We start from the raw sequence: 17,201 nt of genomic DNA, 5'->3' as shown, positions 1-17,201 counted from the left end.
GCATTGCGCGAACAAGATGACAGCTGATCATAGTCGCAAAGCTCCAATGGTACTAGGCACCAAAGTGCTGCCGCACATGATTGCTCCTTCTGCGAGAGGAGGCGTTGCGTGGAATCAGGACGGGCAGTGTTTGATCTTGACTAAACGAGGGGTAGTTATCATGGTGGGTGTGCAGCGCGCACTTACCTAGAATTGCCCTCATGATGGTTCATCAGAGCGCTCTTGCTGATATAAAGTCTGTTCTAGACTCCTTACCTTTGCACTACACTCCCTGGTCCTCCCAGTCATCTCGAAGCAGACCTCAACCTTGAAAACCCCTCGTCGGCCGTCATGCGAGAGCGGAGAGCTCGTGCCAAAGCGGAGGAGGCTATGGACCTGGATTCGCCTTCAGAGACTCCTCAGCCTGCATTTGAAGTCTCGGCCGAGGCTGGACTTTCTCGACCGCGCCGGGTGTTGAAGCCAAAAATGGGCGAGATCAAATGGTGGACCACGAGCTTGGAAGTGGACAAAGACGGCAATAGGGATTTGTACTATGACTGGATTGATGTGGGAGGTATGCATGGCTAATGAGATCACTCGAGGGCTGATCAGCGTAGATTCTTATGGAGGCGTCCTATCTGGACGGGAAGTCCTAGCCAGATCTGCGATATGGTCACCGTCTGGGCTCAGCGAACTTGGAGGGTGAGGCTCCTTCGAGATTGCGAGTCAGCTCATTGCTGAGACGAGACCAGGTCACTGATCGCGATCATGACCACCGCTGGCCAAGTTTCAATCTACGCGCCACGGACTGAGCCGTACAGCAAACAATGGGATGAGGTGTGGCTCGTTAGATGCTTTCGAATAATGACGGCCTGACTCTTGGCAGATTGCCGACCTGACTATTCTGATGAAGGAGATGCTTGATGTGAAAGACGTCACACCTCCAATCGCTCTTCAAATGAAAGCTACGAGTGAGGGATTCGTAGACACATGTTGCTGACGGAGAGGCATGGCTTGGTCCGCTGCTGTACCGGCGGTGGAAATGCTCGGCAGAGATGGGAGCCTGTTGGCGATGGGGTCCCGCGCAGGAATGGTTGCGCTGTGGACGTGAGTCAATGTCCGATACCTCAGCGTCAAACTGAATCACTAGCAGTTATGGCGAGGAAAGGCGCTTTACTTGCGATGCGTATCTCAAGGTATCAGACGATGCATGGGTCACGCAAATGTCCTGGTCATCATGGGAGCTTACAGAACATTCAAAATGTGAGTTTTCTGACCAGGTATGAATTGGCTCATGGTCCTATAGATGAGACACACCTTGCGATAGCACTTTCGGATGGATCCATTGCTTTGATCCCTATCTTCCGAGAACGTCACGCTGGCGATGCATGGTCACTCTCGTTCGGCACGATGGAGTGGGTCGATGGAGGAGACAGGAGACAAATTACGGCTTTGCAGTGGATTGAGGTACGTCTGCTCCCTCTTAACCGTGACTTCTGACCGTAAGCAGTCTGTCCTGGTGTGGACGAAATCTAGTTCTGTTCACCTGTGGTCTTCTCGCGAGGAATCCGTGGGCTGGAAAGGCACAAAAATCATACGGTTGGATCGAGTGGGCAATTGGGCAGGTGCCAATCCCTTGGGAGCGTGTATTGGTGCGCCGGCCCTTCTTCAGGCGCTTGGCTCATACTACTGCGTGTAGGCATCGAATTACTTGACCCTGATCGGCTGCTCATCACACTCTCCGCTCTCACACAGCACGTCATTGTCAACTTTCGAACTTCGCCAACATTAGCAGATCCTCAGACATCTCTCGCAATATCTCTGGCCGCCAGACATTGCGTTCTCGATCTTCAGAAGGATGATGCGAAATTTGGAAAGGACGAACGACAGCTCAGTGTGGTCACTTCGAGTATCTCTGGCATTGGGACGCCACCCCATTTCCTTTGTTGGGCCTCAGAGTAAGCTTCTCTATGTACGAGGGATTCGGATAACACTGGGCAGGGTTATGAACTTGCATAATCTGGATTCAGCGAATGAATCGGTCCGGTCTATCATCTTCGTGCTTGCCGATCTCGGTATCACGTCTGTTGAGCAGGAGGACCCTCTGGCAATCCTGCATTCCATTCTTCAGAAGTCTCCTCGACGTAAGCCTTGCGATCGACGGTTGTGCTGACATTTCCCGACAGTGCTTCATTGTTCCCCTCTCTTCGCACTCATGCCGTTTATGCTACGTGTCTTGACCATGCGAGATCCAATGAGCCCCGCGTCAGGAATCCTTGAATTGTGCGAAAACCCGCCAGGGACCAGCGAAAATCCGTCAACTTTAGGCCAGGGCTCTGCGAGTGCTTGGAGCGAACTGATGAGCTCACTTTGGGCCAATGTCGTCCTAGACAAACTGCGATTGAGTCTCGTGGTCGCAAGGTGGTCTGCAGTGAGTTCTTAGGCTTGTGTGTGGCTGATAATGTCAGATCACATTTCCGACATTAGCGCCTCAGTTTGAGACTTTGTGTGCCACTCTGAACTCTCAGATTCAGGATATCATCGCGACTGCCCTTATTGTCTGGATACTGGCTGAGGTCAAAAGCGAAGCCTTGGAAGGTGAGCTGTTGCCTGACCATGGATCTAAAGCTGAGGTCTACTTGCTATAGATCTCAGCCCAGATGATCGCGCCTTCATGGGACGCCTGGCAGCGCTTCCTATCGATGATGCTGTGACATCCTCGTTGAGGACCATGATGGCGGGATCATCATTCAATCACACGTGCCCAGTATGTTCTGCCCCTGTCGACACGGGCAAAGGCGGGCAATCCATTTGTGCGAATGGTCACGAGTGGAGTGAGCGTATTGTGGCATGTTTTGGACACCAGCTCATAAATTCGACAGCACCATGCTGTGTGACACAATCCCTCATCACCTCTCCAATTCATCGTCTCTGCACCGTCTGCTCGGCGGCATCATTGCTCCCTGACTGTCACAAGCCTTATCCGATCCCAGTCAGCCCGGAAGGCCAGAGTCTGGACTGGACCAGATTTCAATCAAGCGATGGGACAGCACCGTCCGGTCAGCCTAGCGGGAAACGGAGAGGCCTACAGCAAATGGCACTCGAGGCCGCTATCGTCTGCCCGCAGTGTGGTGGACGATGGATCAGAGTAGCATGAATCGCATGCATCGCTCATCAGTCAGTCCAGTCCTTCTGATCGTCACCAATCTCCGACGCCGTCGCCCTCCGCTATTTGTATTTGCAGGAATCGATAATGCCTCAAATGCCTCGGAAGACTCGGAAAAATTCGCCCTTGAAAACAATCCGCCTCAGTCCGACAACTCCGTGCAACGGCATTTGCCATCTACCAATTGAGACTACATGTCGAGATGCCCGCACTCATGGATTACCACCAGGCGTATGGCAGCATGATCGTATGGGCCAGAGACAGAGGGTTAATCAGCAGCCGAGTTCAGCTGGCGCTTCAGGCTCGTCAAAAACCCCTCTGACGCAATCAGAATTCGATGACATGCACATTCAAAACCTTTCCTACGCTTGAGGATATCCGCCGCCGACTCCGTCGCGGAGTTTTCCGATTCGTCAACATTCAACGACAAAGGATCGATGCAGATATAATAGCAAACTTCAAAGGTCTTGTCACCCACCGATCATCACACTGCTTCTACAAATCACACTCCGAATATATATCAACACCGTCATCATGGCACTTGTTCGTCAACCACTTCGACCGCTGGTCTGCGGAACTATTGCCCGATCCTCCACTATAGCGTATCGAAACTTTGCCTCGACAAGCTGGGCAGGCCACTCAGCTCGAGTGGACAACAAACCTCGAGATGACTCTGTCTCCCAGCGATCATTCCATCAGAGTAGGGCGGAGTTAGATAACGCATCCACGGCCCTAAAGCCCGAAGTCAGGAAACGAGAGGCTGAGAGGACAGTCGTCGGGGAGGAGACTCAGGGTTCAGAGGGTCCGCATTATAAAGGTAGGCGTACTTGCTACGGAATTCATCGAGTGGTGAACCTCATACATCCTGCAGATCAGGTCATGCCTATAGCCAACGCAAGCCCTTTGACATCTCAGGGCTCTTGGACAATGATGAACCCAATATATACTGACGAGGTATGATTGACGGTGTCGAGACGGTCTAGACGCTGACTCGGTACTCGTCTCTCCAGGAACTCAACGTTGTCAAGATAGTCAATCGCCCACCTACGACATTCAGCGATAGGTTTGTTCAGCGGCTGGTTAAGTTTTTGAAGTGAGTCTGAGATGCTCCAGAGGGATCTGACGATCCTAGACGTGGCTTCGACTTTGCAACGGGATACAAGTCCATCCCGATCGATGATGCTACACTGGCTCTTCGTCCGCTGCCCGTTGAACAATTGCGAGCGAAAGGACAGCTCTTGTCGGACAAGAATTGGTTATTGCGGATCATCCTTTTGGAAAGCATTGCCGGTGTTCCGGGTATGGTTGGCGGTACGCTCAGACACTTGAGAAGTCTTCGGCTGCTCGTGAGTCAGGGTCCCCGTTTCATTGTCGAGGCTGAAAGTATGGCAGCGACGGGACGGAGGATGGATCGTGAGCGCCTTCGATACTCGTGGCGATGAACTGGAATCTAACGAAAGTGACAGCATACGCTCCTTGAAGAAGCTGAGAATGAACGGATGCACCTTCTGTGGGCTGATCCGATTTCTCTCATCCGTAGACTGCTGACATCACGCAAGCACGTTCATGACCATCGCTCAACCTTCCTGGTTTGTTCGAGCTCTGGTACTGGGTGCCCAAGGAGTCTTTTACAACGCGTTCTTCCTCACGTATCTCGTTTCGCCCCGGACCGCTCATCGCTTTGTGGGTTATCTTGAAGAGGGTGAGTCTGAGATGTCCTTCATTGAAAGAGCCGCACTCATCATTCGATAGAGGCCGTCCGAACATAGTTAGACTTCCGCGAGATTGTTCGTGGCCAGTACTGACCGGTCATAGCACCCACTGTATCTCTGACATCGAGAAGGGTCTGGTACCAGAATGGGAAAATGTACCAGCTCCAAGAATCGCTATCGTAGGTTTCGCTCCATTGTGAGCTCCTGAACTCATTGTCGTACAGGACTACTGGCGCCTGCCTGAAGACGCGAAATTGCTCGACGTCATCAAAGCTGTCCGAGCGGATGAAGCAACTCACCGTTTTGTCAACCACAGCTTGTCCGACCTGGATCAGAAGCGGGACTTCAACCCTTTTGCTTTAGGTGAGGCGGATGCAATTACCCGAGGCACGACGTTTGGGTGAGTGAACTCCGCGGTCCTCAATCTGATGAAACAGCTTCACTCGCGAGCAATCAGCACAATTCGTCAAGGAGCAGCAGCAGAAGCTGCAGAATCAGGCCAAGAGATTGTAGACTACAATGCAAGTGAAAGGCCAATGAGCGATGAGTAGGCCTCTGGATGGAACAACCATTCATGACATATTATTATAATGACCCTCGTGAAAATACAACGCACAAGCTCCCAAAGATTTGAGGTATGATCATTCCCTGGATCCACCCGGAACGCTATCGCGTCTGAAGCCAAAGGTCCCATAAGAGCCTTCTCCACTAGAGCTCTCCCTTCCCCAGCTTCTGGCTAACAGCCTCGCACTCCGGGTTCGACGTACCAGAGGTCCGAGTACAGGTGAATCATCATTGAGCATGCTGTCAAGTTTTGCAGTCACGCTGAAGCTGGTCGGAGGTATGATTCGTGCAGGAGATTGGGCGGGAGGTAGGTCGATGATGGATGATTCGGAGATGGACGAGGCGTCCGACTCTTCTTCCTCTTCCTCCTCCTCTTCCATCAACCCTTCTCCATCATCGCCTTCGGGATCAGAGGGAAGACTCTGAGGAATTGTCCTAACAGTCGCTTGACTCGGGAAACGAGTGTGATAACGCCTCGTAGGTGATACGGGTTCATTGTCCGCCAGGATCTCTTCCTCGTCATCCTCGTCTCCAGATCCCTGTGTCTCTCTTCCAGACGTGCCATCGTCAACGTCGGTCGAGTATTGGAAAGCGGTCGGCGTCTGAATAGCAGATCGAGGCAGTCGAAGTGAGAGAGGATTGAGACGGTGTGAAGGTGGCGAGAGGCGTAGAAGAAGGACAAAAACGAGCTATAGGAATGATCAATGAGCGTTTGGGGCACTTGAATATCATCAATGAAACGCCTCACGTATTGAAGAATGGCCATGGTAGCGGTCTGACACTTTCGTATCAGCTTTCTGAACCTTGGATGGACGTTTATAGTCAACGACGCACCATGATCAAGAAAGCCGTATCAGAGGCCTCGACCCCATCACTGGCTGCAGGATCCAATCGATCCTTGCACACTTCCCAGACTGTGCCTAAGACCGTTACAGCGGAACAGACAGCAACCCAACCTCCTCGCACGCGCCATCGTGTACTTGAACCGATAGCGAGAAGCAATATGAGAGTCCGACCGATGGCCAGAGGCAAGAAATGACTTGCGACTCTACGGTTCCGGGATGCGTGTATAGTATAGGATAGATCCAAGAGAGAGATGATGGGGATGGGATAGGGATATTTCAGGCGCGGAGGAGGCCCCGGCGGACGAAGTAGAGCAGCATCGCTAGACCTTGAAGGACGTATGAGAACCGGAGTGTAGGATCCTGTCGACTGATATCGATGATGCGACATGGAAGTCTGGTTGACCTATGAAAGGTCGAACACTTGTCGATCTCAATGGTCCGAATGAGGAGGACCCGGCCTGGTTAACCCACAAACAAAAGTGGCGTTTCTTTCGTTGGCTGTTTCATTTCCCAGCTCCTTGAATGTCCTTTGCATAGTCCGGCGATATTGCTCATCATGTACAGACAGATGTAGAAATCATAATGCACAAGGTCTTTCGACATCAAACCCTTCCCAGCTACAAGCGTCATCGCCACGCCGCCCTTGAAGTATCTCCAGCATCCCGGGTCGAGTTGCCCATGGCATTGAGCCTAGTTAGCGACGGTTTCGATGTCAGACTAGGTCCGCGAGGTAAGCTTGGTACAGCTAAAGATGCTCTCGGACCAGACGGAGCGCCAAGGTTCCCGCTCAATGACCGCATGCTCCATGACACAGTAGGCATCATGGATGACCTTCTGTTCTCGTCCGACACGCTGATGGAGGGTACACCATCAATGTGGTGTTTGTCGACCGTGAGAGATACCGGCAGACCACTTGATGACGTGCCCAATGATGCGTCCAGAGGGGTCCTCGACGTTAGTCGCTCAGACTTGGACATGTACGGTCCTTTTGAGTTTCTCCGCTTTGCCTTGGAGGCTGAAAGAGGCGGTTGCATCCGTCCATTCGACACAACTCGACGAGCCGGCGAGCCTAGCACGTTTTTGCCATCGATCTCAGATTGAGATCGTACATTGATGGATGACCGAGAGCGAGAGGCGATGGTCGGTCGGAGAAGATTGGACATTGTCGAAATCGAGGGCGAAGTGATGGCCGGAACTTGATGTCGAGCGTTAAGCGGTGGTCGATTCGTGGAACGAGCAGGTGGGCCCAGGCCCTTTTTAGAAGCTGGCTCCGGCGATGAGCTACTCTCTCTAGCTTCGTCCAGCGAGGTCAGATTTCCCAACGAGCTCACACCCAATTTTGCGCGTTTCCAAGCCGGTACAGGTGGACCAATGAGACCTGAAATGGGAGGTATTGTTGCTGCCGGTACAATCTTCTGAATGGGCGGAGCGCTGTCCGAATCGTCAGGTTCATCCCTCCATTCGTCGCTTGATCCAATGGACGCATCCGCCTGTAAGGAGGCGTCCTCCCCCGAGCTGGAGAATCTCGGCGCAATGGGAGCGGTTTTGATATCATCTATTTCACCTTCTCCAGCTTCGTCTTTCCATCTGAATGACTTTTTTGGCGTGCGATTCTTCACCTGTCCGACCTTGAAGGGTCTGCTGGAACGTTTGGCGGGAGAATCGGCTTGGGAGGGTAGAGACTTCCGGCTGGGCGTACCCATTGGAGCTCCACTGAGACGCCTGGGTCTGAGAGCTGATCGCAGAGGGGCGGCCGGCGCCATCGAGAAACGTCGACGGCTTGCTTGGCCCGTCATGGATACACGAGGTGGTGGCAGGGTAAAAGCCTTGGGTTTGGGTAACGCTGGCAGGGTGTATTGGGAAGTTTTGTTCGTAGCGAATATCGACTTTCTGCCAGTCTCTAAGGACTGCAAGAGGTCGTCGAGCTGAGCGATGACCGCAGCCAAACCCGGGCTGTCTTCTGTCGGTAGTTCCCGTAGGGCTTGCGTCTGCGCCCTTATTGTCGAGCTTGTGCTCGCCAGCAAGGAGATCATGGCCGAGAATTGCTCCGCGAACTGCTGAGCTCCCTCGCGATAGCCTTTCTCTCTTGCCGCAGAGACAGCAGCCGCCAGTTCCAGCTCCATGACTCGGACCTTGAGTTTGAAAGCGTCCTGTTCCGGTGGCTCAATAGCGTCTCCAAAGGAGCGAGACGCAGTCGATCTGAACAGAGCGTCCAGCGCCTTGCTCTTCACTGACTCGTCCTGGACCATAGCCTGCACAGAAGAGTTGCCGGAAAACGTGTTGGTGATTTTCTCGACCATCTCGTTCAATCGTGTCCTCTCTTCCTCGTCCTCCGGCTGGAGCACGGCCATCCGCCCTTTCAATGCCACATTCTTCATCTCAGCTTGATCCCATAATGCTCTTTGTTTCGCACCCTCGATGATAGTGGGGATGGCCTTCTCAAACTCTTTGCGTAGATGATCCAGGACGGCTCTGGCATCTTGCCTAGCAGATTCCAACTTCTTCTTGGCATACATGGAAAGCGCCATGGTCCCTTCTTCGACCTTTGATTCGAGATATCTGATCCTAGCTTCCTGCTGAGATATTGTGGTAAGGTATTGCTGAACAGAGACTTGAACACCAGCGGTGTTTCGAGTGATTTTTGTGGAGACATTCTTCGCCTTATCTGCCCAGACTAGAGTATTATGTGTGTCCTCGATATCTTTTGAGCTTGGGGAGACGCAGACAATCATCACGGTCCGACAATTGCCTCCCAATGAGAATTTGAGCATCCGAGTGAGTTTGGAATTCCGGTATGGTACGTGAGGTCTGCGTCCTCCGATAGGTCGTTGGCAAAGAGCAGAGATACAGCTGCTCAAGGCCAACAGGGACTTGTTGATATTCGCTCCTTCTTTCATCCGTGTACCCATATTCCGAGTCGCCGACGCGCGTTCGCTGCCTGCCAAATCAATGATTGAGAGCGTCGCGGAAGAAGTACACTGTCGGACGACAGCTTGTTCGAAGTCGACCTCGTGACCCTTGCTATTGCGACCGACGTTGATTTGGAGAACAGCGTGCGATCGAGACGACACGGCATTGCTCTCAGTGTATGAGGTACTTCGTCGCTGGTTGCCTAGAAGGACCAAGGCCATGACTTCGTCTGCCGATGCAGGCCGTTTTAGAGTGACACCATCCACGGTTACTCGCTCCTTCTCGTTCTCGAGCAATTTGAGACCACCGGTCGGACACGCAGGAAAATTGTCGCCCAGCAAGTCGCGAATGTTCTCGTTGTAGATCTCCACCATGGAAAGCTCTACGTAAGTGTCGAAATCATCCTTGGATTCTTCAATCATCTCAAACAGCTCTCGCATGATCCGCACTGTGATGCCTGGATCCTCAGCCGTTCCACTGATAGTGTGTGTCTTGCCGCATCCAGTGGCCTGAGCTAATCAGCTGGAGCTCAATTGGGAACATAGCGGCGGCCTACCCCGTACGCAAACACCGTAGCATTGAAACCGTCCAACACGCCGCTCAATAGAGGCTTCGCTGTCTTCTCGAACACAGCCTCTTGTGTCGCATTACGTTGGAAGACATGGTCGAAGATATATCTGGCCGGCGTAAGATGGATAGTCATGCCAGACTAGCGGCTCACCTTCTGTTTTTGTACCGCTTTGCTCCAGGTTGACCGCGCCGTGTCTCAGAGCCAGGTTCAGGTTTATCGAAATCGAGTTGACGGTGGTCCATCACCTCTGGCAAATTGTGAGCTGAGGACTCTATTAGCTTCCAAAAGCTTACCAACGACTTCTCTCAATGATCCCGAGGTCGTAGGTCTTCTAGGCGACATGGCAAAATTGCCGTCACCGAGGAAGAAGGCCTGTTGAGCGGGTTGAACGACGAACGGCTGCTCCTTCTCTGGATGCCACGGCCGAACTCGCACTTCATACAGTAAGCAAGTGACGCTCTGGAAGCCACTTATGCTCGATCTCACCGCATATTTGAATGGCATTGGCATCAGACTCCATGTTGAGGATTCTCCCTCTAGGCGGGGTTGTAAATACACACTACGCCTTTAGCTCTTCCTCGTTTGCCGACGGAGACCCGTCACCAGCACCTTGCTAGAGATTGAGGAGATGTATGTAGAGGTCGTAAACATGTGCTGACGCGAGGTCGTGAACGTGTCGATGTTGAATGTAATGTATGGGTCAAGATCAGATTCCAATGTTGTTGTTCATTCAACGCCGAGACAAGATACACACAAAAGCGGAATCAAATTTGTCAAAGACAAAAACTTTAACGGAAAAGCAGGCGCCAAAAAGTCGAAAGGAATTGGTGGCAGCGCGATGGGGGATCCTCGCCGTCGAGTGGCTTTTTGTGCTTCATGATACCACATACAAAGGCGCAGACCAAGGACATTCCCACAAACTTTCTCGACTGTCTCTGTCTACTGAAAGACCCAATGATCCGACTGTTGCTCTCACCTCTCAGCCTCTACGCTCACAGCAAGGTGGCGGGTGTGGCGGCCTTCTCCGATTCTGTGATACTAGGCGTGTACTCTTCTTTCATCGCAGATTTGGCCGCCGCTCCACGTACAGACTTGGTAAAGATTTCGTCGTCCTATAACATCCTGTATCAGCGTGACCGTTGATTTGAAATGAGGCGAGTTTTGGACATACTAAGAAATTTTGCCCTTCAAACCTATTGGAAGGTGGGAAGACGGCACACAATCCAGCATAAATCACGAATGACATGGCGACGCCGACCAAGAAAGTAATGTTGAAAATTCTTGTCCAGTTGTTCGCTATATTAGGGCTGATCAAGCTCATCAAGAAGCCAGGAAGGAACAGCCAGATAGTCAGGAAGAATGTCGCGAAAGCTCGCCAATGAAATCCTTTCTGATACCAGTAAACTGATTCTGGTGTACCCAGGTAAAGATGTTCGATACGCAGTCTTCGTTTTCGAACGAGGAGATAGTCACATAGTAGGATGCTATACGCAGGTTCAGCCTTGTCCACCGTTTGAATCTTGGACATACCCTGTGTTTGGCGCTGTTGTTGTTCCGAGGCCAGAAACGACTTTGAGAAAAACCGACGCAGAGGCGAGGATCTGCCAAGGATTGGAAGCAAGTCCGAGCTGATAGACCCGGAGTTGAGTTACAACCACCGGTTGGCAGCGAGACTTACAGCAGCGAGGATATAAGCTCCACGTCGAATGTTGAGATACCTAGGAGCCAGACCTGCCATATCCATGCCGCATGAAACGGAGTTCAAAACCACGTTGATGGAGAGCTGAGCCATGGCACAGCCCAGTCCAGCGAAGAAGACCGCTGCTCTGACAGCAGGCGATGACTCGTAGTAGTCTTGGATCTCGCTGAGCAGTAGGATAGGCGACCATATGATCTTGCCCAAGACCTTGGACGATGCGGACGTCACGACCACACCGGCGAGAGCACAACAGGTGATCATGGTTGGAGCTGCAACCATTTGGGATAAGAGAGGGTAGTACCGCCGCTTGGAATAACGGACCTGCCAGAATCAATCGATTTGTTGCCTTGCGGCTGTGGTCTCTCACCCAATCGCTTTGACCGATAGTTCCACCTCCCCAAGAACTGAGAATGCTCGTAATGCCCAACATCATGGAGAACGGTGTAGAGTCGGCAGTATTCTGTGTATGGAACAAGGGACCCCCGCCGCCTGCATTGGACACGGACCAGGCGAGTAGGCCGATTAAGGTACATGCGAAGGCTGCGGATGAGATGACGAATGGTCTTTGTAGTCGCTCAGGAGGTATCATGACCAAAGGTATGTACATCAGGTACCAGAGGACAAGTCCGAGGAATTCTTGGTGCGTGTTATTGGCGGTTGCGGGGAATTTGCTTGGTTGGTGTTTCCAGGAAGGCGACATGGCGCCGATCATCTGTGCTGATCGGCACAGTTCCAAGTGCTCATACTCACCAGATTTACTGCTTGTGCTCCCCAGTATGCCTGAACACATAGTGAGCAGGTTTCGCGTGGCGTCGACCCCTGGACTCACCTGGATGCCGAACCACCAGATAGTGGTGAAAACACGAACACAGATAGGCTATGGTGAGTGGACTCTTAGCATTTCCAGACCCTCCAAGGACGCTGACTCACAAAATAAGCCCCTTTCATCCCCCAATGCGATCGAGCCAAAACAGTATACCCAATATGGTGCACCTCTCCTGCAATGCCACAAACGCATGACAAAAGTCCAGTGATGATCGCGCCAATGACAACGCACGCCATACTTTGCTGTGCGGTCAAGCCTGAAGATCCCTTCAGCATTCACCTTCCTTTCAGGATGCGACAGACTTGCCATAGGCTAAGAGGGAGCTTCCGGTGGAGTACGCTGAGATGCAGGCGCCTGAAACGAACCAGTAGATCTGCGATGAAGGCTTCAGTCAACGCTCTGCGTATCCTGTCTCACAGCGAATGAAGCGATGGTGTACGTTCGCCTGTCAGGTGGAATTGGAATCAAGTCTCTGTTGGTCCATTTGTCATTCTCATAATCACCATCTTCGTCAGTCGGACATTCGAGGCGCTTCGCAATGGACCGCCACTGGATCGCCATGTTGGAGACTACAAAAGGTACAGGATTATGAAAGTTGATGGCGAGAAGAGATACCGTGCTGTGGATCTCGAATCTCGGACTGATAACCAAGTATCTCAAGCGTCCAAGTATCTCTTGTGTCTGCCGCGGATGCCATGATAAGCTGCCGGATGAGTCGGAGCGGGGAAATAATAAAAGCTGTAATCGGACTTGGCCTAGCGCCAAGCTTCGGAGAGATAACGAGCCGAGATTCCCGACACGCCGATAGGGGATAAGCGGGGGAGCTCCATGGCCTACTCGGAACGGGTGAGCGAGCTCGACTTCCTGCATAACACTGCTTCGCTGCACACATTCAAGATGACCAAACCAACAGTAGAGATCCCCATCATTGATTTCGAAGGTCTTGAAGATGGCAGTCCAGAGGTTGGTCCAAGTTCAGAGCTCCTCCTGACATTTGGCTAGATCGCTGCGGATATCGGACGCAAATTCTACGCTGCATGTCGAGAAGTGGGATTTGCCTATATTAAGAATCATGGGATCCCTGAACGAGACATTCAAGGGATGTTCGACTATAGTCGACGATTCTTTGCTCTACCGTATGACATCAAAATGACGGCGCCCCATCCTCCCGCTGGAGACCATCATCGGTGAGTGCAGGCTTCGCGCTGTCTGTGTGTGTGTGAATGTAAGGGCCCGACGTCTGATGACTCAGGGGGTACTCTGGCGTTGGTATGGAGCAGGTCTCGCAGATGGTCTTCGACGAGGACAAGTTGGAGGCTATGCGGAACGGCAAAGGCGGGGACTTCAAAGAAAGCTACGATATGGGTAAGTCAAGAAAGGGACCGAGTTGTGGCACGTCTGAAGCCAAAGCGAAGGGAGCGAGACAGCGACGCATAACCCGAATATCTGGCTAGAAGATGATTACCTGCCTGGCTTGCGAGCTTACAGCGTCGCTTTCCAGGCGACTTGCCGTGCTCTACAAATGCGTACGCTTCGAGCTCTTGCTCTAGGTATGCCGGAAGTCCCTGAGGATTTCTTCGAGCGATATCACACGGAGGGAGACAATCAGCTGAGACTGCTGCATTGTGAGCCAAAGTGTTGACAAGCTATCAGCCAGCTGACTGGTGCAGATCCATCTGCTCCCCGAGATGTCTTTGATTCTGGGGAGAAAGGACGCATAGGTGCACATACAGATTTCAGTACCTGTACATTTCTATTTCAGGATGATTGTGGGGGATTGCAAGTGGAGAGCCCAGTACGTCGTTTGAACAAGCTTGCAGCAGCAGGATTCCCTGAAACCTTCTCAGCGCTCTCCAGGCGTCTTCATTGCTGCCCCTCCTATACCCGGAACCATCATCTTCAACATTGGGGATTTCCTCATGAGGTGGTCAAATGACAGTCTCAAATCGACATTGCATCGCGTCGTAGCGCCGCCACCAAGGGAGGATGAGACGGGAATGACACGAGAGAGATACTCGATTCCTTATGTGAGTATGATTGTCCAGCATCATGTATTACAGTGGATTAATTGGGGCAGTTCTGCGGAGCAAACAAATCCCTGACGATTGAGACACTCCCTGGTACTTGGTCAGAAAGCAAGCCGAAGGAGTATGCACCGATCACCGCTGGCGAATACGTAAACATGCGATTGAATGCCACATACGAGGCGGGCGTGAAGAAGCTCAAAAAGGAGGCATTGGTGTATTAGGCGACTGCCGACGAGGCTATGGGGCAGTGGGGCAGTGCAAGCACACTAGCTTCGAGTACATTGAAACATGATCAATGCACCTTCCATGTGCGAATGATCCTGATCAGCCATCGGCTCAGCACGTATCAGGTCATCCCGTCAAGCGATCGGGCAGTGTCTCGATGGGGCTGTGGTCAAGTATATCGGAGTGTTCAGTGAGCGATACTCAGTGAAGCAGCCCTTCACACTCCAATATGCTGCCTTGATTTAACAAAAAGCTCGGACTTGGGATGCTTCTCACTGACTTTTCAGTTTCCAGTGCCACATTCCAGATACCCTTTACCCGTTGACACGGGCGAGTCTCAGCCTAACCCCTCCCACCCCCTGACGTTTCAGAATTGGTCAATGCCACTTTTTGTTATTGTATTACATTCCTGTGTTTTGATTCCGAGGTAGGTGGGTGGGTGGTGGGAAGATAGGAGGAGATCAGTGCTCGTTGAGTTTGCAAGAAAGGTGAAACAGAAAAGGGGGTGGACAAGCAGAGTGTATGGGGGGCGCATGGGCCCAATCTCCTTTCCAACCAGCTAGCTCTTTGGCGAACTTTTGGCATTCATCCTCACTTCTCATCCTCCTCACTTGCTGTTCAGGCTCATCACATTCATCATCCTCATCCCTCTCTGTCCTTCTCAGCCTCTATTGGCGCACACCTTTCCCCCCCTTTAGCTATACATTACCGTTTGGACTCGATTCCCAGCTCCTTCTTCATCCGAGTCTGATCTCTGATCATCCTTCCGCACACGTCCCTTTCCTCTCTCTCTTTCTCTCTCCATCGCTGCAGTTCACGCCCTCCTCTTGACTGTTCAATAGCTATCTTTCTATTCTCAGAAGCCAGTCCATAGACAGACTCATCTCCAGTCACTTTCAAGACGCTGCACATCACTTCTCAGATCGTTCTTTCAGCACCTCCTCAAAAATGGGCTGCACGCAGTCAACGGAAGATGTCGCGGCCAAGCAGCGTGAGTGGGGTCATGTATCGATTGCGAGATAATGCTGATGCATTACCGGCCCTCCCCTGCCCTCATCGACTACGCCATTCACCCAACGTCTTGCGAATCCACCTCTTCAACCCCCCTTCAACCCCTCCCCACTTCACCTCCTACTCCTGTAATCCACTGACTGCGCACCCTATTACCACGGTTTCCACCCACAGGCAACGATGAGATCGAGGAGCAACTCCGTAGAGATCGAGCAAATCTCCGTAATGAGATCAAGATGCTGCTGCTGGGAGCTGGAGAGTCAGGTGAGCTGTTGCTTCCTCACGACATCTCTCGAAGCTTACGCCTCATCAAGGAAAGTCGACCGTGCTCAAGCAGATGAGATTGATTTACAACAAGTATGGTTCAGTCACCGATTCATCCAGCTCATGCTGATATTATTAAGGCCGTACGATGACGACGAGCGTGATAGCTATCGGGAGATCGTCTACTCCAACACGGTCCAGTCAATGAGGTGAGCTGACTTCCTGCTGATCCGGCTATCCCTTTACCCTACGCCGAGACCCCTCCGTCCTGCGTACGAGGAGCATAGCACTGACTTTCCCTCCCAGAGTATTGCTCGAAGGGGTTCAGCTCATGGAAGTCTCCATCAACCCTCAAAATCAATCTCGCTGGGACATCATCATGGCTGCTCCTCCTCAAGTCGAGGGAGAAGCCTTTCCGCCAAGATTGGCAGAAGCAGTGGCTGTCCTGTGGCAGGATCAAGGTGTAAGGGAGGCCTTTGACAGGAGGAACGAGCTTCAACTGAACGACTCAGCGCCTTAGTGAGCTTTCGCGAGACTTGTGGCTCAAAGAGCTCACAATTTGCCAGCTACTTTGACGCTATCAATCGGATTGCTGCGCCAGATTACACACCTACCGACCAGGATATTTTGCGAGCACGAGTCAAGACAACGGGTATCACGTGAGTCTGCGGAGACCAGGGTCACGCTGACATGTCAGGGAGACACACTTCAAGATCGGAGAGCTGACCTACAAGCTTTTTGACGTCGGCGGTCAAAGATCCGAGCGAAGAAAGTGGCTCAATATCTTTGATAGCGTCAGCGCTCTCGTCTTTCTCATCGCCATCTCAGAGTGTGAGCTATCAAGATACCACGGAGCGACGTCAGCTCACCAACTCCAGACGATCAGAAGTTGTACGAAGATGAGACGGTCAACCGAATGGAAGAAGCCATGACTCTGTTCGAATCCGTCGCAAATTCGAGGTCAGTACCAACATGCAAATCTGAAGTTCCTCCTGAACGCTTCCCAGGTGGTTCACCAAGACATCAATCATCTTGTTCCTGAACAAGATTGATCTGTTCCGGGCAAAGTTATCGCATTCACCTTTGGCCAACACCTTCCCAGAGTATCGTGGGGGTGCCAACTACGATGCTGCTTGTGCCTTCTTGTTGGACAAGTTTGTTGGCCTGAACAAGAATCCTGCAAAGTCGATATATGCGGTGAGCGAAGCTTAATCTGGGAGAATACCCTGCTCAAATGCCCTCCTTCAGCACTACACTGACGCGACGGACACTCGTGCACTCGCATTCGTCATTTCAGCCATCAACGATGTCATCATTCAGGGTTAGTTACCCCTTCTGTGCCCTCTGTGTTTTGACTGACATTTCTCAGTCAACCTCCGGGACGCAGGTCTCTTGTAGACTG

At 52.0% G+C, this 17,201-nt stretch overlaps 7 protein-coding genes across 7 annotated transcripts; 4 read left to right on the top strand and 3 right to left on the bottom strand.

Annotated features, from left to right (window-relative positions):
• Positions 1-16: 16 nt before the first annotated feature.
• On the top strand, positions 17-3,333 carry BD324DRAFT_651165 (transcription factor IIIC subunit delta N-term-domain-containing protein; the record flags this gene model as incomplete). The annotated part of the gene is made up of 16 exons (XM_022018284.1): positions 17-163; positions 247-553; positions 597-681; positions 732-816; positions 866-950; positions 987-1,086; positions 1,133-1,242; positions 1,286-1,446; positions 1,490-1,631; positions 1,679-1,937; positions 1,981-2,123; positions 2,166-2,410; positions 2,448-2,577; positions 2,628-2,813; positions 2,862-3,105; positions 3,162-3,333. The coding sequence occupies 16 exons, from the start codon at positions 17-19 to the stop codon at positions 3,331-3,333; spliced, it is 2,601 nt and encodes an 866-aa protein (XP_021870748.1).
• A 346-nt stretch (positions 3,334-3,679) lies between these two features.
• On the top strand, positions 3,680-5,370 carry BD324DRAFT_651164 (alternative oxidase-domain-containing protein; the record flags this gene model as incomplete). The annotated part of the gene is made up of 11 exons (XM_022018283.1): positions 3,680-3,962; positions 4,017-4,099; positions 4,156-4,238; positions 4,278-4,491; positions 4,538-4,558; positions 4,612-4,655; positions 4,705-4,847; positions 4,898-4,913; positions 4,961-5,036; positions 5,082-5,257; positions 5,295-5,370. The coding sequence occupies 11 exons, from the start codon at positions 3,680-3,682 to the stop codon at positions 5,368-5,370; spliced, it is 1,215 nt and encodes a 404-aa protein (XP_021870747.1).
• A 409-nt stretch (positions 5,371-5,779) lies between these two features.
• On the bottom strand, positions 5,780-6,729 carry BD324DRAFT_626758 (hypothetical protein). Its single transcript, XM_022015928.1, has 2 exons — positions 6,256-6,729; positions 5,780-6,196 (listed from the first exon to the last, which is right to left on the bottom strand). The coding sequence occupies exons 1-2, from the start codon at positions 6,652-6,654 to the stop codon at positions 5,801-5,803; spliced, it is 795 nt and encodes a 264-aa protein (XP_021870746.1). The 5' UTR covers positions 6,655-6,729; the 3' UTR covers positions 5,780-5,800.
• Positions 6,730-6,762: 33 nt separating this feature from the next.
• Positions 6,763-10,455, bottom strand: BD324DRAFT_626755 (P-loop containing nucleoside triphosphate hydrolase protein). Its single transcript, XM_022015927.1, has 5 exons — positions 10,234-10,455; positions 10,041-10,181; positions 9,898-9,994; positions 9,733-9,853; positions 6,763-9,685 (listed from the first exon to the last, which is right to left on the bottom strand). The coding sequence occupies exons 1-5, from the start codon at positions 10,265-10,267 to the stop codon at positions 6,893-6,895; spliced, it is 3,186 nt and encodes a 1,061-aa protein (XP_021870745.1). The 5' UTR covers positions 10,268-10,455; the 3' UTR covers positions 6,763-6,892.
• A 228-nt stretch (positions 10,456-10,683) lies between these two features.
• On the bottom strand, positions 10,684-13,248 carry BD324DRAFT_459949 (permease for cytosine/purines, uracil, thiamine, allantoin-domain-containing protein). Its single transcript, XM_022012846.1, has 10 exons — positions 12,690-13,248; positions 12,579-12,645; positions 12,377-12,528; positions 12,276-12,323; positions 12,197-12,226; positions 11,814-12,158; positions 11,426-11,767; positions 11,278-11,375; positions 10,919-11,231; positions 10,684-10,859 (listed from the first exon to the last, which is right to left on the bottom strand). The coding sequence occupies exons 1-10, from the start codon at positions 13,140-13,142 to the stop codon at positions 10,740-10,742; spliced, it is 1,968 nt and encodes a 655-aa protein (XP_021870744.1). The 5' UTR covers positions 13,143-13,248; the 3' UTR covers positions 10,684-10,739.
• Positions 12,987-14,832, top strand: BD324DRAFT_459873 (flavonol synthase/flavanone 3-hydroxylase). The gene is made up of 8 exons (XM_022012843.1): positions 12,987-13,235; positions 13,275-13,459; positions 13,525-13,637; positions 13,688-13,897; positions 13,943-14,067; positions 14,120-14,299; positions 14,350-14,714; positions 14,812-14,832. Exons 1-7 carry the CDS (start codon positions 13,101-13,103, stop codon positions 14,518-14,520), a joined length of 1,119 nt encoding a protein of 372 aa, XP_021870743.1. The 5' UTR covers positions 12,987-13,100; the 3' UTR covers positions 14,521-14,714; positions 14,812-14,832.
• Positions 14,833-15,472: 640 nt separating this feature from the next.
• Positions 15,473-17,197, top strand: BD324DRAFT_580284 (guanine nucleotide binding protein, alpha subunit; the record flags this gene model as incomplete). The annotated part of the gene is made up of 11 exons (XM_022013431.1): positions 15,473-15,515; positions 15,710-15,799; positions 15,850-15,892; positions 15,940-16,008; positions 16,106-16,318; positions 16,366-16,458; positions 16,497-16,630; positions 16,678-16,759; positions 16,807-16,996; positions 17,048-17,120; positions 17,169-17,197. 11 exons carry the CDS (start codon positions 15,473-15,475, stop codon positions 17,195-17,197), a joined length of 1,059 nt encoding a protein of 352 aa, XP_021870742.1.
• Positions 17,198-17,201: the final 4 nt, after the last annotated feature.

Source organism: Kockovaella imperatae, assembly GCF_002102565.1.
Source record: "Kockovaella imperatae strain NRRL Y-17943 chromosome Unknown BD324scaffold_7, whole genome shotgun sequence".
In the NCBI taxonomy this organism is placed as follows: domain Eukaryota; kingdom Fungi; phylum Basidiomycota; class Tremellomycetes; order Tremellales; family Cuniculitremaceae; genus Kockovaella; species Kockovaella imperatae.
This window is presented reverse-complemented; position numbering and strand designations above follow the sequence as displayed.